At 41.8% G+C, this 17,993-nt stretch overlaps 1 protein-coding gene across 7 annotated transcripts in view; it reads right to left on the bottom strand.

Annotated features, from left to right (window-relative positions):
- Window positions 1–409: 409 nt before the first annotated feature.
- The window catches only part of RAB11FIP4 (RAB11 family interacting protein 4), a 114,668-nt gene continuing 97,084 nt past the window's right edge, over window positions 410–17,993 (bottom strand). For 6 of the 7 annotated variants that reach the window (XM_065694144.1, XM_065694148.1, XM_065694149.1 and 3 more), the window contains 11 exons: window positions 15,187–15,375; window positions 13,731–13,865; window positions 12,209–12,244; window positions 11,216–11,315; window positions 10,702–10,805; window positions 9,986–10,126; window positions 9,453–9,534; window positions 9,052–9,189; window positions 8,395–8,553; window positions 7,911–8,054; window positions 410–6,460 (listed from right to left, as the gene is read on the bottom strand). In XM_065694144.1, coding sequence (XP_065550216.1) covers window positions 6,344–6,460; window positions 7,911–8,054; window positions 8,395–8,553; window positions 9,052–9,189; window positions 9,453–9,534; window positions 9,986–10,126; window positions 10,702–10,805; window positions 11,216–11,315; window positions 12,209–12,244; window positions 13,731–13,865; window positions 15,187–15,375 — 1,345 coding nt within the window. In that variant the 3' untranslated portion in view covers window positions 410–6,343. The remainder of the gene's footprint in view (window positions 6,461–7,910; window positions 8,055–8,394; window positions 8,554–9,051; window positions 9,190–9,452; window positions 9,535–9,985; window positions 10,127–10,701; window positions 10,806–11,215; window positions 11,316–12,208; window positions 12,245–13,730; window positions 13,866–15,186; window positions 15,376–17,993) is intronic. The other variant, XM_065694145.1, reaches the window with a different exon arrangement.

Below are 17,993 nucleotides of genomic sequence, written 5' to 3'. Positions count from 1 at the left end.
TGGGCTACAAACCCCAATGGACATTTATTCCCCAGGAGACAAAATGTGGAAAGTGACACACTGAATTCCTCACATCTGCAAGAGGAAGATCTCCAGTCATGCAGATCCAGGGTTTGGCCTTACAAAAAGCTGCCACAGAAGCCAGAGACTGAACATGAGAAATAACCTGAAGCATTTGCCCTCTCTAAGAAAGAGAGTCTGTGACTTGGTAACGCTATTTCTCTTTCCATTTCAATAGGCAAAATAAATCACTTGTCTGTTCCCACAAAAATAATCCCACACTGAAGTTAACCTGAAATGGGCAATGTGTTCAAATGACATTTTGGTTTGGTGACCATTCAAGTATAAAACCAAGCAAATTTGCTTTTGTGTGAATAAAAAATGTAACTGCCAAGTCAGGACCATAACATTGATTTAGGTGTTTTATTATTTTGAATTAACTAAAACCAACAAGTGGATAGAATGGATCTCATAATGATATTACAACAATAAATCTGGGGAGTGTGTGTGAGACACTGCCTTACAAAAGAGACCAGCCATCTGACACAACATTTCTCAAAGACAGAGAACTGCTAATTATGTTGAATTTCATTTGCTACATAATCTCGACCATGACCTAGTGCTTCTAAAAAAACTGTACAAAATGAGTTGTTTTTACATCTCAGAGGCACATGAATACAAATCTGATCTATTTTATATATACACATGTATATTACATGGAAACCAGAGATGAAGATCAAATTAAAAAGTGTATATCAAAAGTGCCCAAAACAGGAAATAAAATGCATCTTCGCAACAGAGAAATAAAAGGCACAAGTACTAAAATATGTAACCATGCAAAAAATGTCAGTACAGTCTGTGCACCAAAGCAAACCAAATGACTCCCACAACTGATATTACAGTAATTCCCAAAATATCTCAGTATTTAAACATACCATCAGTGCAACATTTGCTGCCCTGTAGTGTATTACAGTGTTCACATGATATGAAATTCTTAGTTCCCCTTCTGACTTCCTTTCTCCAAAGCCATAATAATTTAGCTGTGGATAAAGTATTAAACAAAACAGGGCTGATGTTGAGCAGTGCAAGATCATCACTGCTCCAAGTTACTAGGTGGAGGAGTAACCACAGCCCTCCTGCACCCATCATTGTCTATGTATTGACTGTGTGTCTGCCAGAACTATCACCTCTGCACCCTTTGCCAGGGCGAATGTGGCTCTGCTGAGTGATGCGAGAGCTGACAGCTCAGATGTTATACTTGCACCACTAAAAACAGATTCTTGGAGTAGGCTCCAAACTATACTATAGAAATCCATGTTTGTTAATATGTGTTTTCATCAGGTTTAAAGTTTAAGTAAAAAGTAATCTCTTCACAATTATATGTTTGAATAGGTACTATTCTCGCAGCTGCACAAAACTTTTAGTAAGCACAGACAAGTTTTCAGGAACACAATGTAGCCCTGTCAGCTGGCTCCACACTGTGGCAAATGAGGGTACAGTGACCTGAGTTGCAGATATTTCTACAACAATATTTTGAATTGAAAAATACTGAGAAAACGACCCCAAGGATGCTGCAAGGGAACAAGATGCCGGCAGCTATTGAACTATATCCTTTAAAATCAGCTGGGTTACACCACCTGTCATGCCTTCTTGACAATGTTTCTTGAGTAACAAACGAAATAACTGGAATATGAGCACTGCTACTTACACTAGAACCAATCCAGAAGTGCTCGAAGTTTGAGTCAAGTTTTCACTTGAATCAATATAAGCCAGCCACTGATTTGGCAAGTGTTTGATCAGCTGCTACTTCCTTCCTTCCTTGGAAAACATCCCTCTGACCACACCGTGCAGTATTTGTTTGAAGAGAAAACAACTTTATATTCACTGCCATTAAAGAAGGGGAAAAAGTATTCATTTATTTGCAAATTCTGCTTCTTAGATTCATCACTAGCAGTAGGATGCAGAGACTGCTGAGCAGTGACCGATGGAGCCAGCCACGGTGTGTGTTTATGTATTAGCTTCCAAGATCTCAATTACTAACCAGACCAGGCAGCCCACACACTGTAGGCCAAGATACTGTCTGGAGAGTAATGCAGTTCTGCTGAAGTGAACTGGGCATTGCTGCATTCAGGCAGCAAAGTATATGATCAACACATCTTTGAGAATTAGTAACGCTGTGTTCAACTCTTCCCAGAGCTGGCTGAGAAACATCTGAATTTCTCCGAAGACCATAAAAGGAAAGTTGGCAGCAAAAGTGTACTGGAGTTTTTTTCCTTTGTGAGACTTGCTACAAATTAGCATATTAAAAACTCCTTAAAAATAGATGGGATGGTTACAGTTTGTCACTGCTGCACCTCAAAACATGACAAATTCTCAAACAGCTTGCGTCTTTAATAGAAGTTATTCAGAAAGCTGAAAAATACTCTTTTATCTCAAGGTAATTTTGAATCGGTATCACACTCCAAAACCAGAACTAGGCAGCAGCCTACGAGTGATGTCTGGAGGGAAGCAGCCAGTACGAGAAAAATCTTGAGAGACCACATTTCAGGTACTCCTAGGTGCAAGTTTTGAAACAGATTTTTTCTGCAGTAGCTTGTGTGTGGGATCAGCTTAACAAAGGACAGCTGCTGGTGAGAAGCAGTCTTTTTTTTCATTGTACAAAAATACCTGCAGTGGTTTGCAACTGGCTTGACCAGAATATCACTTAGCTTTTCTGAATTTATACCAGAATGAACTAAGAGGCAGATCAAGATCCAAGCACCTTGGATTGTGTTTGCATCCCCAAGGGTTAAGTGAAAAGCACAGATTTCACAAAGAACATTTACTGCACTTGAGCAGTGCTAGAATGAGATGATACCACGTTTCTGTATCTGAAGTTATTTACCCAGGGAGGCGAAGCCATTGTTCCACCCACAGTGGCACTGACTCAGAGGCAGGCTGTACTTCCCCAGCTGGGCTGTGGGCACAAAGAAAGCCCACAATAAGGAATTTATCAGAGAACAGGCACTGAAACCAGTGCTTCACTATCTCCCGCATCTCCTGTCTGTTCTGCCACTGTGGCTGTCTGACACTTAGCCAAAATACACAACATCAGTATCTGATTACTCTCTGCTCACATGACCCATCAAGATACCCCTTAGTATCAAGTTACCTGCATGTCATAAAACATGATTATTTCTTTTCTAGGATAGAAGGGTTCTCCAAGGCTTGGGCTGCAAAACAAGTTGGTCTAATATGTGTAGTTATTGTAGCTACTCAGTCTAAGAATGCAATTGCTAATTGGCATTTTTAGAGGTGGATGTCTTTGAGGAAAGTATCTGTCAGTGAAACACCTCTCCCACCTCCAAATCACATTAGTTGTCAAACATATCAAGCATCTGGATATGTATTTGAATATAACAGAAAGCAGTAGCACACTGAAGGCCCCACAGGAGCAAAAGCATAACTTTTATGCAATAAAACAAAGCTACGAACACCACCAACATGGTGGTAAGACAACTCTTCAAACGCAAACACTGGAGTAAAAAGTTCTAAATGCTAAAGCAGTTGGGTACAGAGCTGCACAAGAAGTCCTGTGAGCCTTTAGAAAACCCACTGCTTAATACCCTTGGCTGAACAACACTTTCAGTATTTCAGCCAGATTTAGTGACTATTGTCACTATTAGTGGCTATTCACCTTACATGTAATTACCTGCAAACACCTTGGCTATCACTACAGTCATGTCTTCTGTTCATGTCTGTGGGTCTGTATCTCAGTGAAGTAAGCCAGGCTCTCTGCTCCCCAAGTGCTCAACACCACTTTCAGTGAAATAGTCCTCAACATTTGCTGATGTTCTACCCTAATGGGAATGGGTTTTATGTTATTAAAATTTTGAAGCTAAGTCCAGTTTACTCTAAAAATATTTAGGAGGAAACAGTCACCACTCTGACCTGCAACAGCTTCATTCATACTTAAATCTACTGCATGAGAGCAGGACAGAAGCGTAACTTACCAAACACAGTCAGCTCCAATAGCAGGGATGCTAACTCATGCAGCCCTGCTCATCACCACAGGTTAGCAACAGCCACCTGACAACTTGAAATAGTTCTCTGTGGACTATAAAAAGAGCAAAGTCCTTGGCACAACCCACAGACGACACCACTTAGAGGGAATGCCATCACTAAAGTGAAAGTGAAGTTCTGGCTTAAATGTTCCTCTCCTGCCTTCTGGGAAGGGCGTACACGTGTGTTGTCCATGACAGAACCTTTTGCAATGTAGCACATCGGAGGTCATTTTACATCATCTCCAGACAGCAAAGGAGTAGTCTTTAAATCCCTTCCTCACCCTATAGCCTCAGGAAAACAGCCCTGAGACATCACTGTTTAAACAAGACTGCACCATTTCTTCCAGAGCACTGAAGTCTTACACACTTTGTGCACTGCAGTGTTGTCCCATGGTTATTCCTCTGGTCTCTTTCACTTTCCAGTTACTTTACACCTGCCTGATGCAGGTACATAAAACAAGTTGGCTTTATTGTCTTGCCTTCAAGAAAGCCTGATTTCAGTACTTCCCCCGCTTCCCATCACTCCAGTAACACATCACTGAAGGCAAGAGCACAGAGACTGCAGAAAAATATATATATATATTTACATCCATAACTGAATACAGCCTTATGTATTCAAATTCAGGAAAAATGCATCACATATACACACCAAGATACATCGAGAGAATACTAGGGGCAAGACACTGCCAACAGCAAGAAATACACAGAAAAGCACAGTCATTGCTACTGTAACATTCTTCTGGGGAGTGTATTCAATAGAGGAAACATCTCTATGCACTGGGGAAAGCCAGATATTTGGGCCTGTTTTTCTGCGCCAGTTGGTGTGAATCAAATATATGATATTTTTACTTTTTTAAAAGTGCATCATATAATTTTCTTTTTAGTCTTCAACTATCCAAACAATTCCATAAGCTCCTTCCATAAGCTACATTATTCATTAAAAACGTCCTAGCCCTACAGTACACAGATCCAGCTCAGGAGAACACAGGCACACATTGAAGTCCACCCTATTTGAGGCAGCATTTAAGCATACACTCAACTTTAAAGATTTAGTGTTCTGTCCAACTGACTTCTATGAGCAGCCACAGTACACATTAAGTCAAGCACCTGCACCACTGCTCATTTAAATCAGGATGCATTCCCTATTCAGAGCTTTAAATATGCATGTGTGTACCCAGCCTGGATTGGCAACAGCTGCAACACCAAACTCTTTTCCTTTTTACTGCCCTAATGATAAGTCACTCCATGTTAGACTTCCCTCCACCACTGTGTTAGGACCCAGCCAGTTCTCTTCACAGCTTGCCCACAAAATGTCAGTCTCAAAGGAGTGAGGTGTATCTGGGGTGGGAAAGCAACTCAACCGATAATTTCAAGGGCTGCTCCTCCTCCCCCTGATGTGAGCTATTTCATGCAATTTTTCTGTTTTTTTTTTTTTTCCTTTTGGCAAGAACTAGAATGTGCTCCTTCTTAAGGGTGAAGGGGCAGGATCCCAGAATTCATCTTAATGGCCCATGATAAACCCCTGAAAATAGGGGAACAGATTTGAAGAGCTTCTTTGCCTCAATGCTATACAGGGACCCTGGCATAAAAATACACATGCTCACACACACTGAAGAGCAGGCTGGCTCAGAGCATCCCAAAGCAGGCTCCAAAGTGAACTTACATAAAAAAGCACTTTGTGCTGACAGTGGCAAACAAGTGGATGGTGATTTTTTTGCAAAAAGCAACAATTCTGCAATATTTTCCTCTTCTTCCCTTTTACTTTGAGTCCTTCCTTTTCCTCAAAGCGTGGTTTTTTGTTTTTTTTTGTCCTATGTGTGGTTTAAGTACTAAAACTAAATCAAATAGGAAATACACAGTCAGCACCAGTCAGGAACTGAACCTGGGTATGTTAATTGGTTTGTGGTACCCAAATTCCTGGAAGAACGAAACAACAATTCTTGCTTCTAAAGTTAGGGACACATCCATGTGTTTCCATTGTCTTTTTTACCTTTACAACTAGAGGTAGAGTAATTTTGTCCAGTATCTAAAACAGCATGATCCAGTTATACTGTTATTACATTAATATACAGTATCCATCTTACCACAGGTATTGAAAGTGCATGGAAAAAGTCTAACCAAGCCAATTCAATGAGAAGTAACAGTGTACCAAACATCATATAAACACACCTGCGCACCCACACTCACACAGTGTATATATATATATTTATAGATCAATTTACAGTATCAGAGTGTTGTTTAGATCCAGTGGCATGTGCAGAAATATCAGGCAGTTGCTGCTTTTCCTTCTCTCATTATCTTCAGTTCTTTATCTCCAAGATAGATGGATTATGGTCTAGGATTGCCAAAATTATCTTGTCCATATACTGGCGCAATCTGTAATTGATTTCTTCCTGTTCTTTAAGGGCTTCCATGAGCTGAAACACAACATTTCAAAGTTAGTTTTGAAACAGTTTCACTAGTTTACATAACAGCATGAAGTTCAGGCAGGTGAGAGACTAGAACTGACTCAATGTCACCTTTTGTGATCGGTATTCTACCTCTAGCTCCTCCCTCTTTCTGTATGAGAAAGAATCTGGATGTTAAAGATCTCTACTATTAAGAAAGGTGCTGAACAGTCATCACCAGGGATCTTTTGGCAGATTATTTGACACAAAAACCCTATTTAAAACACCAATCCATTCTGCATCCACACCACGGGTGAACCTCTCCATCTCAGAATGCAAGAGTTTCATGATACTCTACTGGCCCCTCAAACTCTCCAAAAGATGAAGACTGCTGGCTTTTTGTACTCTGCGTGTTTAATGCCAAACTGACAAAGCTGTCCAGGAGCATTAGAGCCCTAGATCCACCCTAATGTGATTTGTGCATCCATTTTCATTAGCCTTGATGAAAGTTCCACCCTGAGTCTGCAGTTTCTTACCTTCATTTGATTATACATGAAAAAAATGGCACAATGAGTAAAGTTTATGTAAGATTTACGAAGCCTGGGCCATAGTTGGCACTTTCCTCCTTTAGAGGGGGAGCGCTAGGTATTCTTTGCATGAGCCAGAGGCATGAGATACACAAGGAGAAATAATCAGCTAAAAGCAAATTGGACTTCTGCTATTGCCAAGAAAAAAAAAAAGGCAGAGTTCAACAATTAAACAGCCTTCCCAGTGCTCTGGTTCAGCAAGAAACTCAAGTATGTTCTTCACTTCAAGGCGCTGCCCAGGAGCTAAGGCTAACAGGGTCATTCAAATACAGATTAGGTAAAAAAGTCTGTCACAAGACACCTCTTGAAGAAGAAACGGGAAGTTCTGTCCAGAACAAATGAAGCATAAAAAGCAAACAACTCCTTTTAATCAACTTTATCACTAACCTGTCTTTTTCCCTGGGAGCTCCTACATACTCACTGGCCTGATCTCATGACCTGCGCTTGCACACTACCTATCTCCTTCAAGAATTCAGCTCTGCTACAGGAAATATATAGCTCAAACACAGATCTAAGTGAGAGCTTGTTATTGAACTGAGAACTGAATCTAGAAGAGAAAGTAAAAATTTATATAACTATGGTAATTTGTGTGAATTTAATGTCATAATACCACAATACCCTGTAAGGTAGTAGATGTTAAAATCCATTGTAAAACTTTTCACTGAGATTCCAATAATTCCAACATTGTGAGAGACAAATGGAAGAGTTATATTAAAAGGAGCATCCAAAGCCTCTGTTAGATTCAAGGCAATCTTCTAACACTCCTGAACTCCTAGTAAAGCAGTTTTTTTCTGCTGTTCATTTGTCAGCTTCAAATAGTTTAACCTTGACAGCTAATTACATTGAAACCAGCATATTTTTGGATGTAGTACTTGATTAAAAAAGCGCATTACCTCATCTCTTGATGCAGAATCAATTTCAGCAGCCAGTGACTGGGCTTTTGTTTGTGTTGCAAAGAGATTTTTAGCTTCATAAAGACTAAGACTTAGGATCTGTCCATTGAGATCATCATTTTGGTCACGAAGTTTCTGATTCTCCTATTTAAGGATAAAAAGACACTGATTTAAGTTCTTCGCAAAAGGCTTCATTGAACAATAAATCTTTTGAATCACAGGTAGCTTGGATGACACAAGGTAAGGCTGCAAGCTAGCAGCACTCTTGCCACCAGACAAGGCTACCCTAACCGCATCACAAGCATTTCCTATGTGCACAATTTACATTGCCTGTGTAAAGTCATCCTAGACAGATGCAACATGGTTCTTGTGTGAGAAAGGGGACGCAAAATCTGAAGACAGTATGCTATGAGTGGCAGCTATAGGCATTTTTCAAAGCAGTCCTGTGTATTTCACATGGATCAAGAGGCCCATCCCCGCTCACCTGCTTCAGCCTTTTTATTTCATGCTCCATTTCCACCTCTCTGGTTTTGGCATTGAATTCACTCACACTGGACGAAGAGCTTCTCCCACGTCCAGGACGCTCACATTCCAGCTTGTACAGCTGCAAGTGCTCCAGTTCCTTCCGCAGGTCTTCAATGAGCTGTGGGCATGCAAGCAGGCCATGTCTCTCCAGTCCCTCCACAACTAGCCCTCCCCATAAGCAGCCAGCTCTGTGCTGCACCTCTGTACTCCAATACCAGCACTCTGTGAATCTGGCTGAGGTCAGACAGAGCCACTTGCTCTTCTATGGAAGAACAAGGTCACTTAAACCTCTTCAGAGCTAGAAATGTCTCTGATCTCTAAGCTTCATGTCTGAGAGGCATAATTGCCCTTGCAAACATAATAAAGGAAATCTTAGGGCACACATTCAAGGCTTCAAAGTCTCAAAAAGTTGGCAATCCCTGACCCAAAGTGGTGACATCTATTCTTGCAGCATTCATCACCTTATGGGTACCCCTCCCACAGAAACACAACCCAGTAATACATTCACTGGATGCTGTACTTTCACTGTTCATTCTGTCTGTGCATTCTTTGCCCAGATGGGCTTCTATGCAGATGAGATGTGGTTGCCTGGTCTTACACCCCTCTTCACACCTACCTCCTGCGTGGCTTCCCTCTCCTTGTTAAACTCCAGCCTGTTCTGCCGCAGCTTGTCCATCATTCTCTTGTACAAATCCATCTCGTCCTTCAGTCGCAGACTAGTATCTTCCAACCTATCTGACATGCGCTGCCTTTCCTAGAACAAATGGGCGACTTCACAGATAGTTTGCAAGTGCACGAACCATCTTCGGTTTTACCACACAACTCTAGACACAGCTGGCCATGAGCTGGCATGTGTCTCAGGGCATTCCTGGCACTAAAAATGACCAATGTTCCAATTCCATTAATAGCCTTTTTTAGGGAAGGCAAACTAAAGAAGCTGGGCCAATAACTATATGAAATTTGCTCTTACACAAATCAAGCTCCTGTTAAATTCCTCAAGCACTTGGGTTTTGTTACCTCATCTAATCTCTCCGTTTGTGATTTCAGTCGTGTGACAGTGCATTTCAGCTCGCCATTTTCTTCTTCCAGTTGTTGAACCCTGTGTCAATAACAAAAATCTTACAGCAAGTACCTCAAGAATGCAGACATGCAAAACAGCATGTTCTAAAAGCCCATTTGATAGAAAGACCAAACAATATTTCTAATATTACAGTTTTTTAGCAAGAGCACTATTTGTTTGGTTTTGGGGCCAAAAAAGCTACACTGCCCCTCAGATTCTTCTGCTCCTAACAACAAGCATCAAAAAATAATTAAGTAGGAAGAAACAAATGCAGTCACAAATATATGCTACAGCTGGTCACAACTCCCTCCTTGAACCCATGCCAAATACCCAGCTAAGCTGCCTACATGGGCCATGTGGATTAAAGTATTAATGTAAAGCATCCTCCTGTGCACTGTCTGGTTGTGAACAGCCTATGTTTACATGCAAAGTAAAAAATGAATAAAAAGAACCTGTCCTGTGTTCTGGGTGGCACCAGGATGTTTGTTACCTTGTATTCAGCAGTTCAATTTCAGTGCCTTTCTCTTTCTCGTACTTGATATATGCTTCTCTGTGTCTCTTTATCTCTTCTTCCAGGGTCTGTTCTGCTGATGTTTCTTGGTCTTTCAATAGTTCTTCTAGCTCATGAACTCTAAGGAAACCAGAGTGCATTTCAGTAACAGCTTCAACAAGTACTTTAAAAAAAAAATAAAAATCCAACAGTGTGCAACTTCATTGCCTCTCATTTTCCTTCCAATTCCTTTATTTAAATCTACTTTGGCCACTGGAAGCTGCTCTAAGGTTTCCCTGAAGCCTTATCTTCTCCCATCTAACAACCCCAACTCTTTCAGCCTGGCTTCATAGCAGAGGTAGTATCAGTTCATCTATGACTCTTTTATTCTCAGTCTTGAGAAGATGGGACTATGACCCAGCCTTTTGCTCTTGCTACATGCAAGAACAAACAGTGGTAACCTCCGTCATAACAAAGGAGCTTGCTCTATACAAGTCAGTAACATCTCTGTACTAAGAAACTTGCTTGGAAGGCTCCCGCTTGCTGAAAATTCAGCAAGGCAGCCCTATTCCAGTTGGACTTTTCAGTTGAAGCCTTACCTGTTAGCATTAAGGCAGATGACTTGGTCATATTTTATGGGTAGAGACTTTCCTTCCCTACAATTCTATTCCAGCTTTGCTCTGACATAAAAGAGAACTGGCTCTGCGCTTTATTACCTGTGAACTAGCTGTGTGTTCTCTTGTTTCAGTTTGCTCTTCAGGTCACCATTTGTCAGGCTGTCATTCTCCAGTTCTGTCACCTTTTTTTCTAGGTACGTTACCTGGAAGGGGAAGTGGAAAAGAAATGAGTTTGAATTTCTCTTCGTACATCCCTTCGCTGTTTCCAAGTGGCATTTAGCTATGCTACCTTTTTAAAGGGAGCATACTTGCCTGCAAAGCCAGCAGCAAAATTAAGCTCTGAAATTCTGAGGTTCCCAGACCCCGCATCTTCCTTGAAGGTGATCAATGCAAACACACAGTAAAGAATCTAACACAATGCCTAGATCTGTACTCATACAGTTTTTGTGAAGCAAAAATCACAGTATTAATGGAATAGAAAGGACATTTTGAATAAGTTACTTCAGATCACTGGTAATGGTAAGCAAGAGAACTCGAGAACCTTGTCAGTTTGATGCATGCCTCCAGCAGGATTTTGTTGGGTACATTAACTGCAGTGTACTCAGCTTCTCACCTTTTCAGTGATATCATTATCACAGGAGTCTATACTGTCTCTGAACAGGTCTTCTGTGCTGCCATTACTGCTGCTGAAGTTACTGTGGTGGAAGAGCTGTCTGAAAGACCAGAAGGATAATTATTTTGCTTGGTAAGGATGGAGGAGAGAGTCTGGGTACTGCCCTATAGCCTGGCTTTGCACTCTGAACATCTGATGCTAAAAATCAGTGCAGTCATTTCAGTGACAATTCCAACTGTTTAAACACAAGTCCTACAAGAGACTGGCAGCTAAATGAAGTCACAGTGAGCACAATTAATGGCACCCATTCTTGGGTGAGAGTTCTTTGTTGCTTTTGATAGCATCTGCCACCATTATTAACATAGGCTAAAAATCGCCTTATTCACACTGTGTATTAAGTTGCATTTGCCTTATTAGAAATTAAGGCTAAGGTCACCGTTGTGCACTGGTTGGTAGAGTTAATCTAAAATATTTCATTCTGTAAGAAGCAGATGAGAATCTCAAGCAGTTCCCACTACAGTATAGAGAGCACTAGAGATTACCTAAAATATCACTGAAGCTTACGGGCCTCCCCAGCCCAGGGCTGGTTCATTCAGCCAAAGGAAGATCACAGTTCTATATGACCTTTTTAAAGGGATGTTCTTGCCTTCCTTTGCATTTCAGCAACAACCATAAATCCTCATTGCATAAGGGTAAAAGCAGCAACAGCTGCACTACTGCAACAGCAGTATAAAGGAAGAGAGTTGGCAGACAAGGAAGCAACTAACTATGCTCTTAACAGAGCTCTTTCCAGTTCATGGGCCTGCTCCAAGACCAGCAGTGGCTTCTAGATTCTGTAACATCCCTATCCAAACACAGGCCCCTTTCCTTGAAAACTTGTCTTGGCACATTTCTGTTTTCCTAAACTTATTCCTTCTCTCTCTTCCCACCCCCACATATGGAATTGTTACAGCTGATTCCACATGTATTCATGAGAAACTTGAAGACTCTTACCTTCCAAAAGCTGTGCTTGATATTTTCCTGTTAGGGCTACATGGATACAGAAGGAATGATACAGGTATTAAACATTTATTTGATCAGTGTTGAACTCAATCTTAAACTCCAGGTGAACTGCACAATCAAACATAATATTGACTTTTTTACTGAAGTACAACAAAAAAGAATCTGTGAACAATATTCTTGGGCAACTTCATCAAAAGCTGCAGTCACCAACAATGTGAGGATGAATGAAGCCATGAATTACTGTGATTATTAATTAGTCGATTTGTAAATACTGTTATATTTAGTAGATATTTGTCAGTGTAAATCAGAAACTAACATTAGAAACATCACAAAAGGACACCGAGTTAGTGATGGACATTTATTCTGGATCTCCAGTTTTTAGATGATTTTATAAAGAGTTAGTTTAATCCTTCCCCATAATGCTTTCCAGCTCAGCACAAGAACTGAGCTACTTTCTATTTTTACAGTTCCATTTTGCAGCCAGAGGCTAGCATTATCTAAATGAAGGACCAGACTCCAGACAACAGCACCAGAACCAAATCCAAATACCCAGCTGCCTTGCTTGATAAGTGGATGTCATATCTGTGTGCAGACACACGGTTCTCTATCAGAGTGTCACTCTATTTCAGCCAGGTATGTACAGCCTCACTCACACCATTACCAAAGCCCATGCCAGCCATGGGCTGGGTGTTAGCAAACTCCTTGATAGGGCAGGAACATTGTTCCTATCAAGTACTATGCTGCTGTGTCAGCCAGGAGAAGCAGCAGTACAGTGCACTGTGCCAAGAGTTATGGGGACAGGCAGCATTCACATTCGGTGTCTAGGGGGAGCTAGAAGCCCACCAAATCATTTCATTCAAAACCCCTAAGATGACTGTTGGAAGCACTGCATTCTTTCCAAGTGTTCGGTACAGTTTAGAAGTGGATGGAGTGACAGAGACAGCATGGCAAGGAGAAAGCTGAAATTGCAAAGAACCCCACAAGTAACTTCTGCCACAGGATTAATCATTTCTCCAAGTTCCCTAGAGGACAAAGGAAAAACAAAAAATCCCACAGGGAAGAAGTACCTCTGTTGACCAATAGCTTTAGGAGAGGTGTAGGTAAAGTTTTACACATTAGATAAGCATCTGCCAGATCGTTCCTCCCCATCTGGGGAAAACAGGAGCTCACTGTAGATGTGCACTAAACAGCACAGCAGACCCCATTTCATGGGAAAAATCCCTGGAAATACCACTCTCCTCTGCAATCAAAGAGCTCATTGGTTAAAATATTTGAGTTTCCTGACGCTGTCTGCACCTTAAGTCAGAAAAATACTTACTAGCTAACGAAAAACAGCATTTTCCTTCAGGCTAGGTGTCAAGGTCTGAAACTCTTAGCTGATTTGTAAAAGCGAAAGATGTGTAAGACAGAATTGGCTACAGGCATGGAGAGGGCCCCTTCTTCCTCTCCTCCTGCTACTAACTAGTCCCATTTGAAGGGGGCATTGCTAAATGCTGTGGAATCTGCTGCTTACCTGTTTGCTTTCAAGTTTTTCAGCCTGGCTTCCAAATCGTTGAGTAGATTTATCTTTTTGCAGCACTGCGAGCAGTAAACATCCAGTAACTCGCTGTTATAAACATGCCTCATTTTTCGGGGTGTTTGGCCAGCACTGTTTGCAGGAAAGGAGAGATGTTACTAGCTATAGTAACCAACTCACAACAGGTTTTCTTCTTGACTGCGTCTTTATGTCACAATCACAGGCAAGGGGCTTCAGGTGTCACCTCTAACCAAAGCTCATCTAACTTAGAGCTGATGATGGAGAATGTTGGTATTAGGGCAATCTGAGTTGAGGCTTTACAAAAGACATGCTCTGGGTGTCATTGCAAAGAATCAGTTTGGGTGAGTGAAAGAATAGCAAAAGATAAAGAAAATCCATGTAATGCATGTAGCAAAAGCAGCTACATTAGTATGTTCCACCTTAGCAGTGTCCCTCTCTCATCTTGCCCATCTATCTACTCACTATAACCTGGCATGCAACCTGAAGAGTCTTTTCTTCAAGAGAAAGACAGGAAGATGAAAACCAGAGTGGTCTGGCAAGAAGCCATCACACAAACCCCCTCAGACGGTAGGACGGAAGGAACCCTGGAATGAGGAGGGAGGGAGAAGTGGACATAGGTCTAAAGAGGAAATAAGAGTAGCTCTTGACATGATAAAGAGAAAATTAACTCAAATAAATGAGAGCAATCATGGCATGAAGTGCACAGAGCCCCAGGAATGAGAATGGAACCTGATAAACCCCAGGAAATAGGGAATGAAAGACACAAGCCATCATCATGAAGGGGCAGCAGAGACAGGTGCTGGCTCTGCATGCATGACAGAGGTGGCAAGATTGTATTGCAGGAGTGCTTGAAACAAAGTGTAGCTCATGTGGGTTGCATGCAGAACAGAGGGATGCAGTGAGCTTTTCCTGTGTTAGCAATGAAGCTCAAGACCTTCACATGCTATTAATCCAAGCAGACAAATCCTAGAGCACCTCCCTGCTTTTTTTTTTTTTTACTAAATCCCTGTCCATATACAGCACTTGACCTTACAGGTTGGTGGTAAGGATCTGTGGTATCAGAATACTAAAGAGAAACAGCTCTCTTGCAGGTTTTCTTCCACTGTAACAGGGCTGATGCACAGCAGTAAGCTGGTTTCCAGCTTGCAGCAGATAACTTCCAATACTAGCTCTTAACTGTGAAATCTACTGTATGCAATAGAGAGAAATCTCTACATGCAAAACAGCCCAGTTATTTCAACAGAACCCAACAGAGGTTATCAGAAACAACATATTTGCTATAGCTCTTATTAAATACAGGAGGGCAGAAAATGAACTGATAACACTTTGCTTTTCAGGTGAGTCTATGTAACCAGTGTAAACTCTGGTATGCTCGTCCATGCCCAGAGAAGAACAAAATGGAAAAATTGTTTGTTAATGAATAAGGAGCAACCTGGAAGATACAGATGAGCCAAGGTCAGAGTAGGCGTTGGTTCTGGTCTCATCATCAGGGCATGGGCTACTGGGAGTAAAATCCACATCATCTCCTTCCCCATAGTCTTCAAACTGTTCTTCATTACTGATCAGAGAGGCAGTGGAATAAGTTGAGAGGTCAGATGCAGCAGAAGGGTTGTGACTTGACCTGAAACAAGAGGTCAAAATGTCTCGAGGGCCAACTTCGATAGCATCTCACCTCACATGGTATCTTCCACCTTTACAGCTTGTCTCCTCATTTGAAGTTGTGACCCACTTTGTGCTAAAAGCCTGAAGTGCTAAATACATCTGATGTGCATTTGATATGGTGCCTTGAAAGACAAGAGCATGAGAACCTATGAACAAGCTACCTATGAGAAAGGTTTGGATCAACACAAACCACTTCACTTTACATAGCACACCACAACAATCTTCAGTCATCATTTCTACATAGTGGTGAAAACCACTGCTCATGGGACTTCTGTTCTGGACGCAGGATCTGTTCAGACAACTCCAAAATGCATGGGATAGTGAGAGGAAGATATACAAGACAGAACCTGTCACTCTTTTCCACATTCAGTTTCCCAGTAGTTTCCATAAGCTCTCTTCCACACCACATGAATTCCAGCCACTCTCTTCTGTGTGGTCAGAAACAAACTTAGCTCACCATATGCCAGAGAGTCACCAATAGTACCAGTGGCATCTAACTGAGGCTGGGTTCTTGCCATTCCTCCTATCATGACACATTTTCTTTCAGAAAAGAAACGGACCACAAAAAAAGGCTGCTTTATGACCAGAGAAGCACCTAAGATAGTGCCAAACAGCTAGGGAACTCTGTGACCTCAGAGAGAAAGGGCATATAGATAAATAGATCAGCAGAGGCAGGCACCACAGGAAAGCAGCTGGCAGAGTTCTGAGCATACCACACTAATACAACAGAGCAAGTTTGCTGCAAAGGGTGCATGGTGATTCTCCTGCCCAGAGCCCAGACTACCCTGCAGACATGCAGTGCACCATCTTGCAGAGGTAGATGTTTAACAGGTTTGCTCAGCTCCCATCTCAGTAAAAGGCATTCAAACAGACAAGCCAGTAAATTCACACACAAGCTCTTACCAACAAACTTATCCCTACAGAAAATGCTCATCTTAGGCACGAAACACACATTTTACTTGATAAGCCCTGGAGTTGCCCAACACGTTACTGTTCCTAATACAGGCAGAATCCAGTACTGACAAGGCCCTGATTTCATCTGATGACATTTTATGCAGACTGGGTTAACTTTTTCACTCTGTTTCAGTGCAGAGCACTTACATCTTCAACTCCACTAGCTGAGCCGTGGGGCAGCAGCTCCCAGTTGATGTTCTCCAGGAACTCAGCAATATTGAGTCTATCTTAAGCCTCTTAACCATGCCCAGCACTTTCAGAGACAGGGAGATTGCTCTTCCTGTAATACTACACTTGTGAGCTGTAAACGAGATGCAACAGTGTTCCTTTGGCGGATGGTGAAAGCGTTATTTGCATATCCCTTCCCTCCAAAGCAATTAGTAGAAGAGGAAGCCTGCCAACCTTTCAGATGGATGCTCTTTTGTTTCTCCTGTTTTGATGAGATCCATTTATAACCTGCAATTCATTTATCCAATTCACATTAACAAAAATTAGGGCAAGTCAAGCCTGGCACACCATTAAAGGATGAAGATCATGAAGATAGAAATACTCAAAATAGATCAAACTTATCTAACAAGGCTCCTTGGCTGGAAGGAGGATTAGTGTGAAGCTCAACATACCACACTAACATCTATTCATAAAGAGCTGCTGTGCCACAGACATACTGTGTAGTGGTAAGCTTTTGCGTGGCTCTGATCTGTGTAACTGCAGCTGCTGCTTGAATCTCAATGTTGTTACAGCAAGTCAGTTTAGGAAAAAAGTTCCTCGTAACACTTCCACCAGGCATGGAGGTAAATGAACAGTCCTCAGCTGGGATGATAACATATACTTGTCCATAAAAAAAATCGCTCACCAGCATAATAGCCCTGGAACATCACCGCTTGCCAACACACTGGAGCCCAGTGCCCCATTATCCCTCATGCATTGCCTGGCTAAGTTTCTCTTCTGGCAGCTCTGCAGTCATTGCTGCTGAACCCACCTGGTGATGCTGCTTAGAACTTTTAATTTGCAGTTATTTGTAAGCATCACCAAACTTGAAACTGCTTGGGTTGAAACAGTCCATACTCAGTGTAGATCATGAGCTCATAACCAGCAACAGGCTACAGACAGGAAACTCCTCAGCTGGGAGGAAAGATTCATTTTAAACACACTATGGGTAAAAGTCAGTCACCACAAGGATTGGTGTTTTGGAGAACTGAGAACTGCAAGGCAAGGAGACAAGTTTGATAAAGAACTGATAAAGTCTCTGGGATTGTTTGGGCAACTGGGAAAAGGACAGATCTCAGATCCTGATACATTCAGGAGGAGGGTAGGAATGAGGCTGCACAGAGAGCATCCAAGGAGGTCCAGAAGAAAGAACTGCATTAACAACAAGAGAAGCTTAAGAGGCATAAATCAAGCTGACAAGCCAAAAATAGGGAAGACAGGGCAGAGGCTTACAGAGCAAGCCCAGCTGAGCTCTGTCTTGTGGTTCTGCATTAACTCAGTTCAAAGCTGGAGTAAGTCAAGTTGGGTCCTTTCCTCCCCCGAAGTCAGCTTTTTCCAATACCCCCAGGTACAACACACCTGGGAAGAGTCAAGTTAGGATTACAGAGACGCTCTTGTGTTAACAGCAGACTATGG

The sequence above is a fragment of the Lathamus discolor genome, chromosome 13 (genome assembly GCF_037157495.1).
Source record: "Lathamus discolor isolate bLatDis1 chromosome 13, bLatDis1.hap1, whole genome shotgun sequence".
NCBI lineage: Eukaryota > Metazoa > Chordata > Aves > Psittaciformes > Psittacidae > Lathamus > Lathamus discolor.
This window is presented reverse-complemented; position numbering and strand designations above follow the sequence as displayed.